Source organism: Cyprinodon variegatus, unplaced genomic scaffold (assembly GCF_000732505.1).
Source record: "Cyprinodon variegatus isolate N-32 unplaced genomic scaffold, C_variegatus-1.0 Scaffold170, whole genome shotgun sequence".
NCBI classification, from domain to species: Eukaryota; Metazoa; Chordata; class Actinopteri; order Cyprinodontiformes; family Cyprinodontidae; genus Cyprinodon; species Cyprinodon variegatus.
In genome coordinates, this window is record NW_015150623.1 from 800,563 (window position 1) to 824,304 (window position 23,742).

General features: G+C 38.1%; 1 protein-coding gene across 1 annotated transcript in view; it reads left to right on the forward strand.

Moving 5' to 3' along the window:
• Positions 1–23,493, forward strand: part of adcy8 (adenylate cyclase 8 (brain)) — a 141,068-nt gene extending 117,575 nt beyond the window's left edge. Inside the window, exons 13-17 of the mRNA XM_015378322.1 lie at positions 4,682–4,840; positions 16,986–17,132; positions 19,372–19,464; positions 21,056–21,170; positions 22,407–23,493. Coding sequence (XP_015233808.1) covers positions 4,682–4,840; positions 16,986–17,132; positions 19,372–19,464; positions 21,056–21,170; positions 22,407–22,906 — 1,014 coding nt within the window. The 3' untranslated portion in view covers positions 22,907–23,493. The remainder of the gene's footprint in view (positions 1–4,681; positions 4,841–16,985; positions 17,133–19,371; positions 19,465–21,055; positions 21,171–22,406) is intronic.
• The last annotated feature ends 249 nt before the right edge of the window (positions 23,494–23,742 follow it).

Sequence of the window (23,742 nt, forward strand, 5' to 3'; positions counted from 1 at the left end):
CAATGTAAAAATGTATTGAGTTTGTTGGGAACAGTGATGGTTATAAGGTCTTACAGCTGCTCGTAGAAAGGATCTGTGATAACGCTCCCTGGTGCATTTAGGGTGCAGCCATCTGTCACTGAAGGAGCTTTCCAGTTTAGCATCAGCTTCATGCATGGGGTGGTAGATATTATCCAACAGAGATGTTATTTTAGTTAAGGGTCCTTTTGTTTCCCACCTCCTGCACTGTGTCCAGAGGGCATCCAATCACAAAGCTGGTCTTCCTGATCAGCTTATCCAGCCACTTCCTCTCAGCTACAGATAAGCCACAGCTCCAACAGACAGCTCCATAGAAGATGGCTAATGCCACCACAGAATCAAAGAAGGTTTTTGGAAGAAATCCAACCGTCTAAAAGTGGTGTCAGCTGGAACAAAAGTCATAGCAATTTGAGGTTGTGTGTTACTGAGCAGCTTGGTCACCTCTTAGCCTTTAATGTGGTATTGGGCTAGCCTAGAGCATCTGGTTACTCCACCTTGGTGCTCTTACAGGCATGTGGATATGAAGAAGATGTGACAGGTGCAAGGGTCTCAGTCTAAGTAAAAACCTTGAAAGTAAGTTATCAAATTTTAATGTCACCCTGGAAACAAACAGGAACCTGATGAGCAAGAGAGAACTGGACAGAACAGATGATATTGTTTAGGTAAATTAGTTAGCTGTTGTATTCTGAAATAGATCTTAATATCCTAGTAAAGCTGGGCATACACTGTACAATATTTTCAATCATTGTACTTTACTCAGCTACAGCTCAAACTGTATGAGAAACTGCAGGGTTTAAAAGTTAACAACTCACGATGTATTTTCTTACACTGTACGGCCCGGCGCTCTGATGCGATCTACCTGCTCACACTGTACGTCCAAATACCACATATTGGATTCAGCACCGAGAGATGGTGCTGGTCGGACTCTTAAATCAGTCCGACCAGCAAACAAGGGAAGAAGAACTCCCTTGTTTGCACATGCGCAGTGCATGAGGTTCTGGTACATCGGCTCGTAGCTCTGCTTCAACAGCAGGATCCACATACGAACAACTTACGAGGGCCGACTGAATTTCAGACATCTTTGATTTTCTCCCGACCTTACGATTCCTGACGGGGAGGTAGTCGCGAGAGGCTGATTGTTCCTTGTTACCCCCGTATACTACACGAAGCAGGATGCACGATGAGGTTGAAACTCAACCCGATTGAAAAAGTTCTCCCATGACTGGAGAATCGGCCCGATACGGGCAAAAAATCATACATTGTATGCCTGCCTTTACCTCATATTTGGGCTATTGTGTTCTTTTTATGTAATCTCCACGTTGTTTGATGCTAACATCTTTGGAAAAATACTTTTGTTTCCAAAAAATAAGTACATTAGAAATGCGTAGTGATACTGAAGATGAGATAATATTGTGATGAATTGTTCATAAGATTTATGGAAACATCTGTTTAGGATTATTTCATATTATGTTATTTATTATTGTTGGTTATTCTCAAAGTATGTCTATTGCTGTTTTTTTCCTTTCAGTTTCCCTCTACTGCAACAAACATTTCTCATTGATTTACAGTGACCTGACCTATTTAAATCTGTTAACCAGTAGCCTCGGTCACTTTGATTAAGGTTTATTTTGTATCATATTTTGCTTTTTTGTAGTTGCCATTCTTGCTTGAAAAGCAATGATTTATCTGGGTCCACTTTTAGTAAAGATTTATTTGTTCAATTATTAGCTCCAGTAGCAGCTAATTGTGCTAAAATTAAACTGAAAGTAATGTAATTGGTTGAATGGGTCCTTTTTTTGCTTCACTTTTTTAGAAGCAGAGAAACCATCTGGTCTGAGCTATGATCCTCATCAAAATCTGGTCTAAAGACCGCTTTTTTTTCTTTGTCCATTTGAACCTTTTAGGTGAATTATATTATACACCAAAATAAAATATTTTACTAGGACGCAATCAAACTAATGGTAACAACATATTTAAAATCATGTGCCGTAATCTTATTGAAAGAGTGTCTAAAAGAATAAAAATAGTCATAGGATATATTGTAAAATTTTATAAATTAAAACAAAAATTGTTAGAAAAAATAAATAAAAATTCTGCAGAGCAGATGTCGTATTTTAAACGAGGAAATGGGTTGGAGTTAATGCAAGCCACAACATCTTCTGACTACCCGTTTAGTTAGAACTGAATAGAGGTTTACAAACAATGGCTCGATATGGCCTCAGGAGGTCCATACGGATGGAAGTAGAATTACAAACAGGTAATAGATTTTTTGAGGTTCGTTATTGCAACCACAAACTTTTAAATTCAAAACCGGCTTTTAATTTTTTCTTTTTTTTTGCTTTAACCGTTTTCGTTGTTTTGGAATTTTTGGTTCTTCCTTGACAGGCCTTTTTCCCCGGGGGGGGGGCTCACATTTGAGCTGACACCAAATATAATGTAGCCATCCCTTGTTTCATGAGACAGACAAAACAACTCACAAGGTATAGTTGGGAACATATGTGGATGATCAGGAAACAATGACCCAAAGATTGAGCTGAATAGAGGGAGGCCCACTTACGTATAGGTAGGTCCTGACTGCCCTATTTTTAACCTTAATTGAGCAAATAGTTTAGTGTGATAGCTCTGATTACACGTTACAGTATGCCTGCTACTTCCAAATATATTCAGGACTGAAAATAACTTTTGGACAAGAGATTAAATATCTCCAAAAAATAAGAAAGAAGTCATGTTGCCTTCAGCTAAACCATTGACCAAAATGTCATGTCCTGTCAGACCGAGCTTCTAAAGCAGCGTCAATCTGTGAATAAAACAGTGTTGAATGGTTGAAATGAAAGTGCAGAGCTTGAGTTAACTAGCAATTCAGTGGAGCCCTCTTTCAGCGGACACTGAGATATTTGCTCGCTTTCCAACTAGTTTCATGTTAATTGGAGAGAAACAGAAAACTAGGCTGAAGTTCCTGTTCTCCTGCTCTTATTAGGCGACTAATTGGAGCCATAATTAATCAGAACGCCCCAAAGAGAAATAGAAATTCTTTCATGCTCATTGTCCTGTCCTAGAAATAGTACTCCAATGTTTTTTTTTTTTATTATTCATCCCTTCGGCAGGCAGACACTTCTTTGGCCCTGATTAATTCCCAGGACTTTTTTCAATTAATTATTTCATAAAATGCAAATTTTACTTAATTGCTGTTGCTGCACAGCAGATTGTTTTAAATTGTCTTGTACTGCATCCGATGATTAAATGTTTTAATGTTGCAATGGATGCTATCACCTGATTTATTTGAGTTACATTTAATGAGGGATTAATGTAACAGTCTTTAGCTGAAGCTTTTTCACCCAAAAGCTTTGAGGACAAATACTGGATCCCATCTCTTTTACTTTCTTAAAAAACAACATTAAACCGCAACGTGTTTCAGAAAAAAAGCTTTGAGCTCCAACCAGCATATGGCAGCCGACCAGCAGCACCAAACAGCAACCTGAATCCACTGTCCTAGACAAACTGATAATAATTTGATGCTTGTGTGCTAAAAGAATTGATATTTCCTTATTTAGGAAACCAATTCCAAAGTATGACTTCACAAGATGCTCACATTCCTCATTTGAAGGAAGAAAGTTATTCTTGTAAGAGTTTTCATAAAATACAACTTTATTTTCGTAATATTAGGACTTTATTCTTGTAATTTTACAAATTTTTATTCTCTTATTTAAAAAAAAAAATATATATATATATATATATAGCCTGGTACTAATAATCCATCATACGATATAGAAGATTAAAAAGAAAAGTAGTTTTAATTTTTGTATCAAATTATTTGTCTTTTCACAGACAGAAAAGAATGAAGTTTGTTTTAAGAATCTTTAATCAAGTTAAAATCTTCCAGATTTCGCTTTTCATCGGTCAAAGGATATTGAATAAGTTATGATCTTTTTTTTACCCAAAAAAAGTTCAATTGAAAGTAATATACTTGCTGTGGTATTTGGTCATATTCACCCAGGCGGGGTGTGCTACTCACTGATTTGACAAGAAGATGTTACCCTGGATGGTGAGCCATGTAAATGCAAACACCCCCATATTAATCTGAGTAACATCATATTTGTTATTTAGAAAGAAAATGTAACTGACAAATGTTTAAGTGACAAATGGCTGTAGGAGAGTAAATTCAGACCTGACTGTGGCCCTTCACTGTGTTCATGCAGGCTCATATTAAAGTCAAAGCTGACGTAAAGCAAAACCTCGAGATTTATTTTGTGAATTTGGAAATCATTTTTTTTTTTCATAGTTAATTTGGTAAAAACTTTTCACTTGTTTTTGTTTGAGCTTTTTTTTTTTGCTCTTTTGCTGTCGTTTTTGTTTTTCATTCATTTTCACATAGTTTGTTTCCAAAATGTCAAGCCTGCAAAGCTTGAAAACACTCTCATATAACTTAAAGATTTTATTTTTTGTTATCATAAAGGTGTAATTATTTGCTTTCCTCACAATCCAGCCAGCAATCTGCCTCCTCATGTGAATGTGGGGTTTTATCCCTGACTATAAGGCTTTTCGATTTCAGTTTAGTTTACAATAGCTGACAGTTAAGTACTTATGGATTCAAACCAAACGGATTCCAAAGAAAAGACAAGACCAAGTGGGTGATTCTGTTCGTCTTTTATGTGTTTGTTTTCAGCTGGAGTACACTGCCCGGCTGGACTTCCTGTGGCGTGTCCAGGCGAAGGAGGAGATCAACGAGATGAAGGAGCTGCGAGAACACAACGAGAACATGCTGAGGAACATCCTGCCCAGCCACGTGGCCCGGCACTTCCTGGAGAAGGACCGGGACAACGAGGTCTGAACAAAACACACACACACACACACATAAAAAGAGTAAATGAATAAAACCATAAAAATGACATCAAGCAACTGGAGTTATATATTCATTTGTTTTTCCAGCACCTTTTCTGTTGGAAAACGAAAGACTTGTAACCTTGTTAAATGCATTTTATGCCCCATCCGTATTAGCCATAAATGCATATCAATTATTATTTTTATTTTTTTTGTTAAAAACTACCAATTAGTGCCGTTCAACCTTTTAAAAGTGTTTTCTACCTCATTAAAACATGGGAAGACATATGAATATTAATATTGGAACATGGCCTCTTTTTTTCCCATGCAGCACGTCTTTCAAAGCTGTGTTGTTTTGAAAGGTTAGCCTAGATTTCTTCTTCTCACAGCGTCAATGGTGATGGATGCTAAACTTTGATTAGGTCATAGCAAGAGCTTGATTTTTTTTTCTTAAATTTTGCAAAAGATTTGTTGCTCTTTGGGATCATTGTACAGGTGATGACCCAGTTTGGGCCAAGTTTCATCTTTAAGAACAATATCTTGTTATGAAAAAACAGAAAGAAAAAAAAACATCTGTCATTGTGCTTGAGAGTCAGTATGAGATGTTTTACCTTTTTTTAAGCTCTTTTGGTTTTCTCCAAACATAGTGCTTTGCATAAAAGCCAAACATATCTAGTGTTGTTCCATTTGGCCTAAAGCAGCACCTTGTTGTCTGTTTTGGTGAAGCTTTCCCATAAAGCGGTTAAAGAGAAAATATGTTTTCCAATTCAAAACTTCTGACTGTCTTCTTTCTAATTGTCTTACCATCTATTTTAATATTTAACCTCCCATCTAAGTAAGATAAGTTTGGGGTATTTGGGGTTTTTTTGGGTCATTTCCCTTTTTCGTACATGCACCAACTTGTGGGAAAAATCCCTGATTGATGGGCAACAACGCTTCTGTGAGGTCACTACTAGCCACTGAAGCTCCAGCTTTTACAGAGCTGACCGTGCAGTGAATAAATGCACCTAAAGGATTCACTGGTTTGGAAAATATGGATTGAACTCCCCGTTGCATCCCAGGTTTTCCTGTTCTGTTCTAGATAACAGATTATTTACATCAGAATATGACCCCCTCCATCCTCTAGTCGGCCTTGTGAAAGGTAGCAACAGCTGAGGTTTAATTTGTATTAATACACCGGTTACAGACCAGATGTCAAGGACTGAGAGGAGGTATACTTTATTTTTAATGTGAGTTTATTTGGAGTTTTATTATTTTAATTGGAGAACGTTAATGGCCATAGTAGTGCTTTTTTAACTTTGGTTGTTTTCACACCCCCAGGTTTAGGTCGATTTAAATTTAGATCAACCTAAATTTGATCCCATTTAGTGGGGAGTGGCGGCCTAGTGGTTAGGGCATAGAGCTTGGAATCCTGAGCTTCTGGGTTTGAGCCCCACTCCCACAGACTGCCATTCTGGGTCCCTAGGCAAGACCATTAACCCCCACACGGCTCCCTGGGTGCCGCCCAATGGTAGTCCACTGCTCCCCAAGGGGGTGGGTTAAATGCAGAGGTAAATTTCTCCAATGTGAGATCAATAAAGTTCAATTATTAAATGTTATTTGGATCATTGTGAAAGCACAATTGGACTCTAATGCTCACAAAACTAGTGCAAAATGAAGAGATGGTCTCCATTCCCCTCCATCCAAACTCTGGTGCATACAACTTGATATATGAAAACAACTGTACTCTGGTGCGACCCAACTGCCAGGCAATAGCAAAAGGGTCGAGTTAAAAGGGCTCCCCATATTTGCCTCAGTAATGTATTGTAGGTTGGCATTAAAACACTAAAGAAATATAGAAACTGAAGACAGTTTTTTTTTTTACCTTAAAACAAATATTCTTTTGATTATAATCAGGTTAAAAGACTTTATCAAGAAGGAATTTTCCAGCAGACACAGAAACAGCATCATATATAACGGTTTCAGCCAAAAGCTTTTGTTCTGTCCACCGACCAGTGCTGTGTAAAAGTGAAAGGTGAAAGCTCTCCCCTGACTCCTGACATTAAAAACATATTATTATATGTTACAGACATAAATGACCTTGTCGGTGGTCAGATGTGAATCCCATAATGTATGCTAAGAAACATTTATCTGTACCTTCTCCAGATATTTCCATTTGGCATCTCCAGTTGGTCAGTATATTATTTTGAAGCTGCAGCTGTGCTTCATTTTCAAACACTCTTTGCCAAAAGTAGTGCATGCAAACCAAATACAAAATAAATGGCCAGAGCCACTAATAACTCTCTGTATTCTAACATTTTTATCCATTTATCTCAGTTACTTTTCAGCTGCAAGGCTTCAGGAATTCAATTGGTTGTCATGGAGACACAAGTGATACTGTGTCTCCATGACACTAAATATGAGTTCTAAAGAGATGTGAATTTGGTCCCAGTTGACCAAAAGCTGGTGTGAAATCAACTTTTCTAACTGAAACAACGCAGCATAGCAGATGTGTGAAAACACCCTAAACCTTAGACTTAGACAGATTTTTTTTGTCATTTTCTATACACGAGTGTATACAAAATCAAATTTCATTTGAAACAGCTCTAGACAATTTCATTTTTTTTAAAGTGCAGCCTTAAAAATAGTAAGAAATACATAAAAATAGTAATTTAAACATATGACTGTATATTTACAGTTCTAACATTATTTTTTTATTTATTATTTTTTTTAATAAATAAAATAACCCATTTTACACAACATTCAGCTGTCTAATGGGAAGAAACTGTTCCAGAATCTGCTGGACCTGCATCGGATGCTTCAAAGTCTCTTCCCAGAGGGCAGCAGGGAGAACCGTCCATGGTGGGGGTGTGAGGGGTCATTTATGATGTTATGGGTTCGGGACATGCAGCGCTGGGATGAAATGTCTTTATGGAAGGAAGAGGAGCCCAGATGATCTTCTCTGCTGTTCTTACTACTCTTCTCACCTTCTTCCAGTCTGATGCGCTGCAGCCTCCACACCACACAGTGAGACAGCTGGTCAGAACGCTCTCTATGGTGCTTCTGTAGAAGGTGGTGAGGATGGGTGGGGGCAGGTGGGCTCTCCTCATCCTCCGCTAGAAGTACAAGCGCTTTTGTGCCCTTTAGATCAGTGAGGTGGTGTTTACATTCCAGGTGAGGGTGTCTGTGATGTGCACCCCCAGAAATTTGGTGCTGTTGACCACCTCTACAGCTGAGCTGTTGATGACTAGTGGAGTGTGTTTTGGCCTCTTCTTCCTGAAGTCCAGGATGATCTTCTTGTCTTCTCCATGTTCAGGATTAGGCTGTTATCTTTGCACAAGTCCCCACTCCCCAGCTGCTCCACCTCCTCTCTGTAGTCCAGGTCATTGTCGTCACTTATGAGGCCCACCATGGTGGTGTCATCTGCAAACTTCAAATGATTGGTGATGAAGCTGGGGACGCAGTCATATGTCATCAGGGTGAACAGCAGGGGGCTCAGGACGCAGCCCTAAGGGGAGCCTGTGCTTAGACTGGTGACATCAGAGGTGTTCTGTCCAACACGGACTGACTGAGGTCTGTTTGTGAAGAAGTCTAGCAGCCAATTACTGAGGGGTGTATTGAAGCCCAGCTGTTCCATTTTGCCCATCAGATGCTGTAGGATAATGGTTTTGAAAGCTGAACTGAAGTCCAGGAACAGCATTCGCACATGGGTGTTCTTCTCCAGGTGTGCCAGGCTCAGGTGGAGAGCAGCAGAGACAGCGTCCTCAGTGGAACGGTTTTGTCGGTAGGCAAACTGGAATGGGTAAAATGTTGACGACAGACTGGAGACAATCTGTTCTTTAACCAGCCTTTCAAAGCACTTCATTATGATTGGAGTCAGTGCGACAGGCTGGTAATCATTGAGTGAGATGAGCTGAGGCCTCTTTGGGACCTGAATAATAGTGGCAGACCTGAAGCATGCTGGCACTATGGATTGGTCCAGCGAGGTGTTAAAAATGTCTGAAGACACCAGCCAGCTGATCTGCACACTGCTTATACACCCGCCCAGGTATGTTATCAGGCCCTGGGGCCTTCCTTGGGTTGACTCTCCTAAGAGGTCTTCTCACTTCAGTTACGTCCAGGTTTAGTGCCTCCTCCCCTTGGTGTGGAATAGCTTTCACTGCTAGAGTGCTGTTTAGTGCCTCAAACCTTCTAAAGAAGTTGTTCAGTTTATTTAGGAAGTCAGTGTTTGCTGCATCTACCGGGGGGGAGGGTGTGTTGTAGTCTGTGATCATCTGAATGCTTTTCCACATCCTCCTGGTGTTGCTGTCGTCGTGGAAAAGATCCGGGATCTTCTGGCTGTGGTTCTGCTTTGCTGATCTGATGGCATGGTTTAAGTTGGAACGCGTTGTTCTCAGTGCCTCTTTATCACCAGACTTGAAAGCTGGGTTCCGTGTTTTTAGCAATTTGTAAACCTCTCCATTTATCCAGGGTGGTTGGTTGGCCCGGGTGGTGATGTTCTTTTTGAAACCTGTTGGTTTAAGAAGAGGTATAAGAATTAAGAGGTATTTTTACTGTCAGTTTATCTTAATGGGAAAATGTTAACGGCCGGAGTAGAATTTTTCAACCGTGGGATCTGAAAAAAGAAAAAAAAAAGAAACATTTATTCCTAAATCAAATGAAACATTAAGAATGGATCGCAAACGGAGGGAGCAATAATGTATGCTCTTTATTTGGCTGCTGATTTTACTAAGGAATCTGTGAACAAAGGTATCGGCTGATGCAGGTACAAGAGGAAAGGTAAACAAGTGGTTGGCAGATGTATCGATCTTCCTCGTATCATTATCATATAAGCAGTTACGCAGCAGAGGTGGATCAACGCCGAAGCAGCAGAATGTCTAAAGTCAACAGTTTGGCTCTTTTTTCCTTAAATCGGGCCATAGTCAAAGCTTTATATGAAGCAGCAACTTATCTTTAAGTTTTGCTTCCCACGTTAAAACCTTGAATTAATCTCAATTCTCTTCTCTCAGCTCATTGAACTCGCTGAGCTTTTGGTTTTTCCCGCTTGCAGGGAACAGTCTATAATTGCTTTTCAAAGACTGAACGGAGCACAGGGAGAGAACCAGTGGGGCGGTTTACTCAGGCGGAAAACTTTGCTGTGATTTGATGTTAATAACATGTTGTCAGCGAGCTACAGAGAGCACATTGAGTTGTATCGCAGTGATTGAGCTGCCCTCAAATCTGCAAGGACTCAAACTTGACAGACTTTCTGTTTTTGTTCGTCTCTGCGACCTGGTTGCCTTTGATAAGTCTATAATGCTTTGAATAGAGTTGTTGTGTAATTGTTAAAAGTTTGACATCAATAAAACTTGGTTCCTTGTTTAGTAATAATCCCACTTTGGAATCAGGTGCATATTAATTCCTTCTCTCTCTTTCAATCTGTTGCCACGCCAACCAAATAATAGCTTTGATAAGATGCATAGAAAGATTGAAAACACAGCTCTGCTCAAAGGTTTATAGAAAATGTACTTTTGCTTATCCAATGTTTTAAGCCTCTGCTTTGTTTTGCATGTAACTTTTGCGGTAACTTATCAATTTAACCATTTTCCTTTGACTGTTTCCTCATTGTGCATCATACAAAAACAGAAAAAAAAAAACAACAGATGAATGTTTCAGCTGGAGGTAGTTGTAGTTTTTTGGGGTCTTGTGTCTCTGTGAACAGTTGTTGGAGCTATAGTTGTCATTTTCTGATGGCTGTGTTTCAACAGAATCCCTCAATTATCTCTTGAACTGTACTGAATGGTGTTTTAAATTCCTTACGTCCATATATATTTTTACATCTTTGTTGCTGCCTTCTCCTGAAGGTTTTTGGAGGTTTTTTTATTTTACTTTTACTCCTTTGTGGCTCAGAATCAAGAAACATTAGTGTCAGTTTGGGTGGAGGCGTTGAGGACCCAAATGCATGAGTAGGCAGAAATGAGTTTTGCTGTTTTAATTAAGGACTAAAGACAACTGAGGCAAAAATCCAGAAAAATGCAAGAATACTGAAAAAATAAAAATGTCCAATAAATGACATGGAAAATACTGTACTTCAGTGAAATTAAGAGACGAGGAAGAAACTAAACAACAACAAGAAACCAGTAAACAAGAACTGCAGAAGTGGAGTATATATGGGGAACAGAACAAAGGATGGGCTAATGAGCTGATATAACTGGTGTGAAAAGAACTAACTAGAAGGAAGCCGAGGGGAAAGGACCAGGCACAAGGGGGCAGCAAAGAGTGACTTAAGGAATACCAAACTGAAAGAAAACAGCTACAAGAATACAGAATAATCAGGAAGCTGAAAATAAACTAAAACAGAGGGCAGAACCCTGATAATTAATTCACCAAAGGATACATAATGCAGGGTCTGGAGCCCACATAGATTACTGGAGAAAGATTACAGCGGATCTTGGGGTTTTACATTGTTCATACCTATTTAAAAGTAATATTCTATGATATCCAAAAAAAAAATGTAGAAATAAAAGAAGGAAGTTTCTACTTACCAGAAAAAGTTTTGTATTATAATTCATAATATCTTAAAAACAGCCCCAACCTCATAAGAAACATAAAAAATGTAATGTAATGTTAGGAGAAGATTCCAGGACTTGTGTTATGAACTGATAAGGTTTGAGGGTAGCTTTTAAAAAGCCATTTACTTTTTGGTATACTGTAGGCCAGTGAAAACTTGTAAAAGCGCTTAGATTCATGACCTCATTGAAACACTGGGCCCATAAACAAACTTACCGTAACCAGTAATGATCAAAAATGTATGACAGAACTAACACAGAAACAGGTAAACTAGAATTTAGATCAGGCTTCTTCCATTGCCAATTCAGTCCCCAAACCTAAATACTGCAAGAAAACTTTAGGCTGAGCTGAGGAGGAGATGGAAACAGAGAGGGCCAAGGACTCTCTGCCTGTGACCACTCTAACCTTTTAAAGTATTGCTAAGTATAGTCCACTTGGCCAGAGGGGAATGGAGTCATTTTTACTCTTGCCAAAGCTTTTCTTACTCCAAGCTTTCATGAAGAACAGTAAAAAGGAGGAAACTTTCTCAACCTTTACCAGGGCTGAATGTATTTATGGAAAGTGCTTTGTGTATCTAATGACGAACAAATCTACAGCTATATTTTTTCACTCTAGAAGAAGGGTTAAAATATATATATTTATTAATAGGACTTTTGAGACTAATCAAACTAAGGGGGTCTCATTTGAATACTCTCCCTTTGATAAGCTGCCGGCAGCTGAGATGAATATTTGGGGGCAAATTTCCATCAGCAAATTGTTGAAGCTTTTCCTCACCTTCAAATTAGAGAATAATCCCCTGTTAATCTCCAAATCCAAATGCTTCATTATTTTTGATGATAAACTCTGTACTGAGTGATTTTTGGCCGGGATGATGGTTGTCCTCAGGTGGCCTTCTCTCCCATTTCTCCCGCCTCCCTCCCAAACAAAGGTCTAGCTGTAGCTGAATTATGGATGTTGGTGGAGGAGAGCTGATCCCATGCCCCGTTCTTCGTTCTAAAGAACATGATTAAAAATGCATCCATCAGAAAACACTCTGGGTCCTAATCAGTCCTTAAAATATTAATCAGGCTGATTATTGTTCTGTGATTTAGGTTCCACTGCACCAGACTATACATAGACCCATGGAGACATTTTGATGATGTCTCCAATTTAAGCTTCTGTTATGCTTGATTAAGGACATGAAGGACACTTGAGGAGCACATTTTGACTAAACACTGATGACTAATTTTAGTTCAGTCATTTCATTGTGCTATAAGCTTCAGCACCAGGGTAACATGTGAATCTTAGATCAGAGTTCTGTTGTTTTAAAATGTCAGATTGAAAGTCTACTCAACTTGCTGCGTTAGAGTTTTAAATACTTATTCAGTCTTTGCTTGCAAGGAGACAAACTTCCTGATCTTTTAAAGTGATCTTGATCAGTCATTCTTAAGGTGTCCTTAAAGTCTTTCAAGGTTGCTCTCTATTAAGTCGATTTTCACTCCTTTTCAGCCTAGTACCTGATAATGACACCATTTCAATTTGCTCAGTTCCGTCTCGCATAATGAAGACACTAGACTACTGAAAGACAAAAGAAAAGGCATCAGGCTTATTAAGGATTATGTTTCTGGCAGGTAAATGTCTGAAACTCACATTCTTAAGAAACCTGATACTGGACTCACTCTAAAGATACATGATCCTTTACCTGATCGTCTTCTGTACTGTATACTAATTTTAGGTCTGTAAGATTTCCCTTGTTGGAGCTAAGATTTTATGCTTTCCAAATAATTTAATCATAATTGAATAAGTGTATTTTTTTTTTTGGTTTAGCTAAAGAATTAGAAACAAAAGCAGAGAAGTGTAGAGAATATCGATGGTGCATACAAGGAGTGAATTTTAATTTTGACCTTTATTGATCCGACAGGTTTAAAACTTCCAAACACATACATTCTCCATCTGAAGCTTCTGTTTTGTTGGAATTAAAAGTCCAAATTAAAAAGATGAGTCTTAGAATGAGATAAAAAAAAAACAGTCATGCTTTGTACTATGAATCATGCCATATTTTGAAGGCAACAACCTAGAAAGCTCTGTCTCTTCAGATCATGAGTCGAGTCATGGTAATGTCTAAAACCAGCGGGTCCCCTGACCTCAAAGGCACACTGAAAAAAAGGGACTTTTTGGTCATGTAAATATAACCTCAGCTTTTATTTAAAGTTTACTTCAAATTGCCATGAAAGGGTCTTAACAATACTTCAAAATGACACAGTTTATTTAATGTGTTACTGTCATGGTTTTGGTTCTCTTCAACTTTTATCTCTGAGTTTTCATTGGTCTTATTTCCATTTTCGTGTTCTAGGTATTTCTTCTCTTGTTCAGTCACTCTTTACTAGTTTGTTGTCATTTCTTTGCCCCTTTGTTGTGATTATTCCTGGTTTTTAGTAGTTTGGGATTTTCGTGGATTTATGTTTTTGGATTTTTGCTTCTGTTACCATTTTGTTATTAAATCTTCAAGTAACCTCTTGTGCTTTAGTGTCTGCATTGGGTCCTCCTGTCAAATCTCCACCCCACTGGGACAGTTACTTAGAATTAATTTGTAAATCTATCAAAAGACAAGCTAATTTACTTAATCCTACTAAATGGTTTTAAGAGATAATTTAATAAGTTCTCAATTTAACTGATGCAGGTAAAATATACTTGGATATTAGGAGTAAACTTGTTTTTTTTCCTTAGCGGAAGATGTTTAGGTCAGAACTATAAAATGTTATTTTTTGGCTGTAGTGTGGCGCAGTGGCTAGCACTGCTGTCTTCCAACAATGCGTTTTAGGATTTGCTCTCTGATCCAGTGTGTTTCTGCATGGAGTTTGTATGTCTCCCTGTGCACGGGTGGGTTCTCTGAAGGTACTCTGGCTTTCTCCCATAGTCCAAAAAAAAAAAAGAGTGTTAGGTTAATTGGCTTCTCTATGTTCTTCTTGTGTGGTCATTGTTGTGCCTCTCTCTATAAGATTTACTAGCAAAACACATATACATCTTTTGTTAATAGGAAAAATTTGGTGGTAAAATATACTTGAGTTTGTTAAATTAACTCTTCTTAGTTAGTAAAATGTATTGAGTGAAATTTATAAAGAATTTCTAAGTGAAAAAATGTTACTTAGATTTTTCTAAGTAAATAGTAAATAGAACTCCAATTTTATTTCATCGCATGCTTACCTGATGCTGAGGTCAGGTAACCTGACATGACCAAAACATCAACACCTGATTTGATTGTTTGAATATTTTTGACTAAAGACATCCCAGGTCATTTCTTCAGTTCTAGATAAGTCATCTTTACCTCCTTAGCTTCAAGTTTAATAGTTTTTGAACAGATTCCTCCATCTGTAGTGCATCATTATCACAGATCTGGATCCAGCATCTGCTTCTTTCTCCAAGAGTCAAATTTGATTATACTTATGTAGTTTGAAGAATTACATTTGCTTCCTTTTAAAAAGTTAATAATGATATCTTATGCTGGACCATAATATGCAGTAACTCCCCCCCTCCATAATGGGACAGCTGAAAAGTACTGGGTTACATTTAATAAGTGAGCCGGGGCTTTGGCCTTAAGTACTATTTTTGTAGCAGATTACCGACTCCATATGATTTAGTCGTTATTTATTGTGAATAGTTTAGACAAAACACAAAATCAAACCTTCACTCATTTTTAATGACACACTGCTTTACAATGAAATTATAGATCTTGCTTGTGATGTAAAGGGGTTGTTTTCTGTAGTATTCCGTATATTTTGACATGTTGTGATAAGCAGGTAAAACAAATTAAAACATTACACTCTAAAGACCAAACAAATGATTCGTTATGATGCAGAGCATATAAGGGAGATTGCAAAAGTTTGATCTTTGTTTTTACAAATTTAGCTCCAGGTAAGGTTTCTACAAAACACCCGAAACCCAGAGAGCATAAATCTATCAGAGTGGCTTCGTTTTTAGGAGAGAACTCAAAAGGAACCGTAAAAAGTCTGTCTGATGTCTTTACACAGCGACATGGCATGAAACCAAGAAATTCATTTAGTCTGACTTAAACCAGGTTCCCTTTGAAGTTTGGACTCTTGACTCAGCTCATTAGGCGTCTATATTGTCACTGATGATGCTCCATTCTGGTCAGGGGCCTATTTCCACAAGTGTGTAATTACATTAAGAGCCAGAGCAGCAAACGGACAGACAGAGCGTCTCTTGAATTATTAACTTGAGATGTTAAACTGTGGCTGGATGTTATGTTCATCACCCTATTATTACAATACCACCATAATGAAACGATGAAGTACTGAACGTGACGTGGATGGGATGTGAGGATATGCTGCTTCATGTCTGCAGACTTTCTGTACAGATTTTGGACTGGTAAACATTGCCCCCTAACGGTGGAAACGGTGCATTGCATTCCCCTTTCATTAATGCAGCTCCTCTTCAATGTTGCAGTGATTTTGAGAAGGATTCTTTGCTTATCGCACCAAAAGTAAACACTGCCTTTATTCATGTCAGGATATTAATCAGAAATAATCTGAAGGATTTACAACTAATTCTTAGTTTACAACAAATGCAACAGATTCCTCATTGTCGTTATTCATTGAACAAAGATGAAGATATAAAGGATCATCTTTGTTTATAAATATGTGTAGATTTCTTATAAACCTGGAGGGGTTACAAAGATATTTCCTAAAGTTCTTAAGTCTAATTTTGAGCAAAGAGGTTATTTGCATGTGGAAAAGAAATAAGAGAAATCCCCTTGAGTACATCTTAATTGTTTAAATGTTACATTTTAGAACAGGACAATTCAAACAAGGAGAACAGGAATGTCTTATTTTGGGTGGTGGAAGGTTGGATATGGCTGCACAATTTTAAATAATATGGCTGCACAATTTTAAATAATATGGCTGCACAATTGTGAATATGGCTGCACAATTTGTTTAAATTGAAAAATGTATCCTATTATATTTTATATCCATTCAATATTTCTTCTTGCATTGTGTTTATGTATTTTAGCTTTCAGTTTTGATCTTATGCACTACATCTGTGATTTCTGTTCAGCACTTTGGTCAACCCCATTGTTTTAAATGTGCTTTATTAATTAATGTTTGAGTTGAGTTGAGTTGCACAAGTCAAGTTTCTGAATGAATGACATGGGGAAAAAAAGTGGTGTACCAAGAAAGAACAAGAAAGAAAACCAGAGACTCAATATGCTAGTGAAGATTATCAGTCAATCCAGGTCATAGTCATTCCAAAAAAGTTTAAAAACAATCCACTGGACTTTGTGTCCATGTTTGAAGACATTTTGCGTCTCATCCAGGAAGCTTTCTCAATTCAACATGTCTGGAGTAGTGTTTGAGTTTCAGGCTTATAGAGTGGCCTTGTTGTGGCAAAACATGCAAATTAAACTGAAAAAACAGGTCCATCCTATTTTTTTCCACTTTTATAGATACTCATACCTCTAGACTCCTTCTCTTGGTATGTAACATCTCACCATCAATAACCAGTGATCCGTTTGAGATCATTTTGAGTAAATAAAAACAATGTTTTCTGAGAACATCAGCTACATTGATCAACGTCTTGAACATCTGATGTCTGAAGATGCTCTTCTTGTCTCGGTTTCTCCTCAGGAGCTGTACTCCCAGTCCTATGATTCTGTGGGTGTGATGTTCGCCTCCATCCCAGGCTTTGCAGATTTCTACTCCCAGACTGAGATGAACAACCAGGGAGTTGAGTGCCTGAGGCTCCTCAACGAAATCATCGCTGATTTTGATGAGGTAAGCTTCAGAAATTACAAAAACAAATGCTTTCAAGATCCGTTACAAAAATCCTAAAGGAAGAAAAGAAGGAAACCTGTATTAGAAGTTTTTAGATCTGACCTGACTAGTTCTGATCCATTCACAGCTGTTCACGTAAAGAGTTTGAATAAAATGTGCATTCATCTTTCAATGTGCACACATTGAATGATGAGTATGGTAAAACTTTCCTGGGGTTCAGTTCCTCAGCAGGCGGGCATTTGTTTCAGCTCAAAGAACGGATCCACCTGGCTTCACTGTAAAATAAATCGCTTTGCTACTTCAGAATAAAAGCTATCCTTGTTTTTTGCCCTTCTAATCTATGTAACAGATGAGATTCCAAGAAGGAAACACCACAGAAAAATCTGGGAGTGGAAATATTCTTGTCATGGTGTGTAACGGATTGAAAAAGGAGATTTCCCCTCTCAGGTTGTGGTTAAATCACAGCCCCAGTGGAGAAGATCAAATATCTTTGGGTCTTGTTGATAAATGGTGACAGACTGAAGCAGGAAATAGATAGAGAGGTCAGTGCTGTGTCCCCTTCAAAGGAAAGGAAGAAACTCAGGCTTTTTACCAGTTACAGTGGTTGGCATTAGTTTTTGTCCCTTGAACTTTTCCATATTTTTTACCATTGCAACCACAAATATAAATATATTGCAATGGAACCAACAAAGTGGTAAATGATATGAAGTGCAAAGAAAAATATTCTCAAAAAAAGCTTGCTGAAGTTTTCAAACCCTAAAAGTATTCAAACTCCTTTTCTCTGAGTGCAACAAGGGCCTTCAGATATTCCAGATTATCACTTTGTACTGCATAGTCCACCTGTGTTTAATCTGATCCCAGTACAAATGCAGCTGCTCTGTGATGGCCTCAGAGGTTGATTAAGACGAAACCGGGGAGCAAACAGCTCTGTGAAGTTCAAAGAACTGACCTGAAAGAACAGGGATAATGTTGTGGAGAAGTGTAAAGCAAACTTAGGCCATGAAGATTTACCAAGGTTTAACATTTCATATTGCACAGTTTGGTCCATCACCTGAACACGGAGAGAGTACGGGACAAACGTAAACCTCCAAAGACATGGCTTTCCACATTAATTTACAGGCCGAACGAAGAGAGAACTGATCAACGATGCAGTCCAGAGGACAATGGTGACTCAAGGAAATGCACAAGTGAGGGAATCTGTCCGCAGGACAACTACTATTCATGCACTGCACAAGTGTGGTCTATGAAAGAGTGGCAAGGAGAAAGTAATGGTTAAAAAAGAAAAAAAGCCATTAGATGTCATGGTTGCAGATTTTCTGAAGCCATGTTTGGAACAAAGCAAAGATGATGCCATTACGACCATTATGGATAACCATTATGGCCGAAATGCAAAACACTATGATAACAAAATAGCAAATAGCAAATGACTAACACAGCACATCATTCTGAACAAACCACCGCTACTTTCAGATATGGTGGTGGCTGCATCATGCTTTGGGATGCTGCCACCACAGGCGGCAAGAATAGGCAGAAGGGTCAGAGTTGGTGGAAAGCTAGATGGAGCCAAATACAGGGCAATGATAGAAGAAACCCTGCAAAAGACCTGAGAACAAAATCCAATTGAGAATCTGGAGCAAGCTTTGAAAAATGCTGTTCACAAACACCCTGAAGCTAATCTGACTGAGCCTGAAAAAAATGACCACATTTTAGTCAATGGATCTATAAATTTGGTAGACATTGCCTAAATAACTTGCAGCATGAAGAATGATGCAGCAGGTATTATTATTATTATTTTTTATTTTTTTTTGTGGTTGTAGATATCTCCCATTTTTTCCTTACCTTTTAAAACATTTTGAGTTCAGAGTGATTTAAGTCATCATTTAATGAGTGAAACCCCTCGAATGAGAGCAGAAACAAACTGCAGCTCCTTCAGACCTCTGATAGACGTAAGCTCTACTCGAGAAAAATTCACTGGTTGTTGTTAGAATAGAATAAGAGGAGTTTAGTGTGCTTGAATTTGTTTTGGTTTTCACAGACGTTAGATCCCAGCTGAAATATCAGTCATCATTCTCAGTTGGGATTCTTCTTCATTATGTTAATTTTGAGAAAGAAACAACTTATCATTTTTGTTTGTTTGTTTTGTTTTTTGTCCTAAATAGTCCAAAATAAGCAGAAATTAGTTGAACAGACTATAGTTTAGATCTAGTTACACATAAATGAATGTTGCTTCCTGTTACAGCTGCTGGGCGAGGAACGCTTTCAGGACATCGAGAAGATCAAGACCATCGGTAGCACTTACATGGCCGTCTCTGGTCTGTCACCAGAAAAACAGGTGAGGGTTTTCAGGAAAGGCAAAAGCTTTGCAAACTGTCTGATTGGCTCCCTGTTGCCTGGACTGTTATAGTGCTCTGATTATTCACAGAGCCCTCTAACTATTTCGGGATCAAAGATAATACGTTTTTCCTTAAACTATGTCACTTTTCAGAGGTTAATAATAGGACATTAGACTCCTTAAAATGTTACTTTGGAAGACCTACAAATAATCATTGGGTTTGAGGGAGAAATTAAACTTTCTGGAGTAATGTTTACTTTGTTGAAACTTGGAGCCATTTTACTGGAGCTACCATGCTCTTCCCTGCATACAAAGTCCTTCCCCAGAACTCACAAGGTACTTTTGAAATTGCACTTTGATCGGTTCTGATCACATATCATGAAGTCATATCTTTATCTCTATAATAATTCAATTCAATTCAATTCAAAAATACTTTATTAATACCAAGGGGAATATATTGTGTTATATTATAACCTGAGCAGGTATAGTAGTTGCCTATAGTATATAGTAGCCTGAGTAGTTTGTAAAATCATTGAAACCCCATATAAAATAAAAATACAGTAAAGAACATGTCAATTGTGGCGGTTTACTGCATACTTTCTACAAGCTGCCCTTTTTTTTGAAGAAGTAGAAGTTCTGGGTGTTTTTTATAAGTTAAGGTTAAATAATTTTTTGTCTGAAATACCACCGTTTTTTTACTATGATACCTGAGACAAAGTTATGAAGCTAGTTTTAGCATGTGAATGTGTGTGAATGGGTGATTGATTTAATGTAGTATATTGGAAGTTCTTGGGCATCCTAAGATGCTATAGAAACAGGCCATTTACCAGCTCTGTTCCAAAACCAACAAACTGCGACATACATTGTATATACAGTATGTGTATATAGTAATATACAGTAGCTAAATGGCAAACATTACTTTGTTTTTCCCACATCTTTTAAACATTTTAATGTTTGTTTGTTTTTTTGTAAATAGTTATTTGTACAAATCTTCTGGTTAATTTAAAAGAGGAAATTTATCTACAAAGCTTAAACCACATCCACAAAAAACAGAAGTTTGGTCCAACTTTCACCTTTTACCAACTTTTAACTTTTTACCTTCAGTATGACTGAAAACATTTGTCAGGGCGTATTAAACAATGAAATGCATACCATCATCATAATAACTACATTTAATAACATTTTTCATTCATCTGAACAAAATTAAAGCGTGCAAATATATTTAAAAAAGAATAGGTTCAATTAATGAACCCTGTGGTACTCCATACTTACCACCAGGGTATAAGAAAAGTCTGACCTGCTGATGATTTCTGCTAAATACGTTCAAACCAAGCAAGGATTCTTCCCATTTGCTTTTATTCTTTTAGAGTTTTCTTATTGTATTTACTGGATCCTTGTTTGAGTCAAACAAGTATGAACCAGATGATCAGTTGACAGCGACTTGATGTGTAGGTTGTAGATGAAAACATGAGTAAAGATTTCAGTAATCACTGCAGTTTAAACCAACAATAAGCCGACATAGTTCATCTGACTGGCCTAATCTTAAAAAGTCAACAAAGTGCTTCAGCTAACTCCTCTCTCTCTCTCACAGCAATGTGAAGATAAATGGGGTCACCTGTGTGCGTTGGCGGACTTCGCTATCGCCCTAAACGAGAGCATCCAGGAGATCAACAAGCATTCATTCAACAACTTTGAGCTACGGATCGGTGAGAGCTTTGTTACTGTTCAGCTTAAATTATTGTTTTACATACTGATCTATGGTGTTTACTAGGAAGTAATTATTGCTTTGATGAGAAATCTCTTTACTAGGATTACTTTTTCAGTGTTTTAATTGATAATACAGATGGTATTCTTTTTTTATGTTTTGTAGAATAACTTAATACCTTAAATTTAACAGTACAAAAAAAAAACTTTATCATAAAAAATTTAAATCCAACAGTAATTAAATAAAACTTAAATCAAGGGATTTATTTAACACATGTTATGAGAAATGTCTCCTTTCTGGATCCTGTCATGTTTCTCTAATCTGCATCATGAACTTGCTTTCATTATCTCAGAAACAGATTAATATAACCGAATGCAGCTATATTACACTGTAAAAATGTTGCTAATGGAACGTGACAATTGACATTTAAAATAAGAAAAAAAACTACTGCATTGTCCAATTTCAAGTGCATTATCTAATTATCTTATTTTAAGAGTGGAAATACTCATCCCATTGGCAAACTCTCATTTACCTACTCAGATTAGGGGTCAATACACTTTGTAGTGGGAAAAAAAGTATTCAATTATTCACCCTAGTAAAATAAACATAGATCAATGAATTTTACTCAGTCGGCACTTTATTTTCTTTCTTTGCAAAGACAGAACAGTTCATCTGCAGCCCTTACGGTACAGTAATCAGCTCTGTTCTGACTGGACAGAGTTTGTCTCCCTTAGTTACAGTATGTTGATGAAAAAACTGTGAAGTTGTGTCAGAGTCAAAACAAATCATACTCGCTTTAACAAACCTTGAGAAACAATTTGGCTTGTCGTGGGAATTAGTATGTTTTGTGTAAAACCGACCCTTACTCAGATATTTTTTTAGCCTTGCAGGTAAAACAAACTGAATAAAAACATTTTGTCACTGGATAAATAGTATAACTAAATATATGAGACAAGAGAAATCTAAATTTTCTGACCACAACTTAATTTAAAAAATTTGTACTTATTTCTATATCATTTTCCAGTGTATGGACATTGGCAGCATTGGTTTACTTCAGATTAAAGGAATCTGTCTAGCAATGTTTTCATATTAGCACTCTTTGTCTTGGGTGCAAAGTAAACTCTGAGAAAATGTAAGACCTATAAGGTGTGACAATATCACAAATGGATTTCCATGATGTCTGACCTTATTTTAGATCTCCGTCTGGTTAAAACAAGATCTGTCTTATCTGTCTCAGGAATGGCTCACGGCTCTGTGGTGGCAGGAGTCATCGGTGCAAAGAAACCGCAGTATGACATCTGGGGAAAGACGGTGAACCTGGCCAGCCGAATGGACAGCACCGGCGTGAGCGGGAAGATCCAGGTGCCTGAGGACACCTACCTGATCCTTAAGGAGCGAGGCTTTGCCTTTGAGTACCGTGGTGAGATCTACGTCAAGGGCATCAGTGAGCAGGAGGGCAAAATCCGGACACACTTCTTACTGGGCCGGGTACAGCCCAACCCGCTCATCCTGCAGCCTCGCAAAATCACCGGCCAGTACTCGCTGGCAGCGGTGGTGCTGGGCTTGGTGCAGTCGCTCAACCGGCAGAAGCAGAAGCAGATTCTCAACGAGAACAACAACTCGGGCATCATGAAGGGCCACCACCACTACAACCGAAGGACGTTGTTGGCGGCTGGTGGGGCCGAGGTGGGCGGGGGCCATCACGCTGAAGCACCTGAAAAGACTGATTTGTCCTGAAGCACACAGCCGAGTTTTGGGTCCACATTGATTCCTTAGAGTCAGAACTGCTCAGAAACCTTGTCTCTGGTTGAGTTAAACCTCAGTGGGTGAAGCATTGCAAATATGTTTTTGCTCAATAATCTTTAGTTCTTGCTACTGTCTGATTTCCCTTAATTTAAGAAAAATCTGCATTATCACATGGTTTTTGAATTGCTACTTTTCCTATGTGAATCATTTTATGTCATTTAGGGCTTTTCAGAGTCATGGGGGAACATGTCAATACTTCCATGGGAGAAAGTAAGTGTAGGAGGAAAGAAAAATGTCTAACTTGGTAGTTTGCTGATCTGAAGTTTACAGCTGGGGTTTAATCCCTTATCAGGTTATAAAGACATGGGCTATGACCTAAGAAAGTTATCGTGAAGACGTGTCAATCTAGGAGGGCTAATTAGGCTGTTTCCAAACTGCCTTAAGTCTCCATCATTCTACAAAGGCAAGCAATTAAAAACAAACTGATCTATGGCACGTTTGGAAGCCTTGGTTGGAAAACCCAGCTCTCTAAAAGGATTTTTGGAGCAATAAGTTAAGTAAGGTGTACAATATGCCTCTAAAACATCTGCAATGTCCTATGTATAGAAAAGTAGAGCGTTTGACCATAGTGCACAGCTCCTCATCTCCTGAGGTCTGTCTAACAGCTGCAGCTTGGCCCTGAATGGGTCTTCAAAAGGTCTGTGGTCTAAAACCAACTGACAACCTACTGTAGGACAGCCTTAAGAGAAAATTATCAGTGTTTTGTAAGGAACCAGTCCAGAAGCTAAGGGGATTGAATTGTTCCATTTTGTTAAAAAAATAAATGC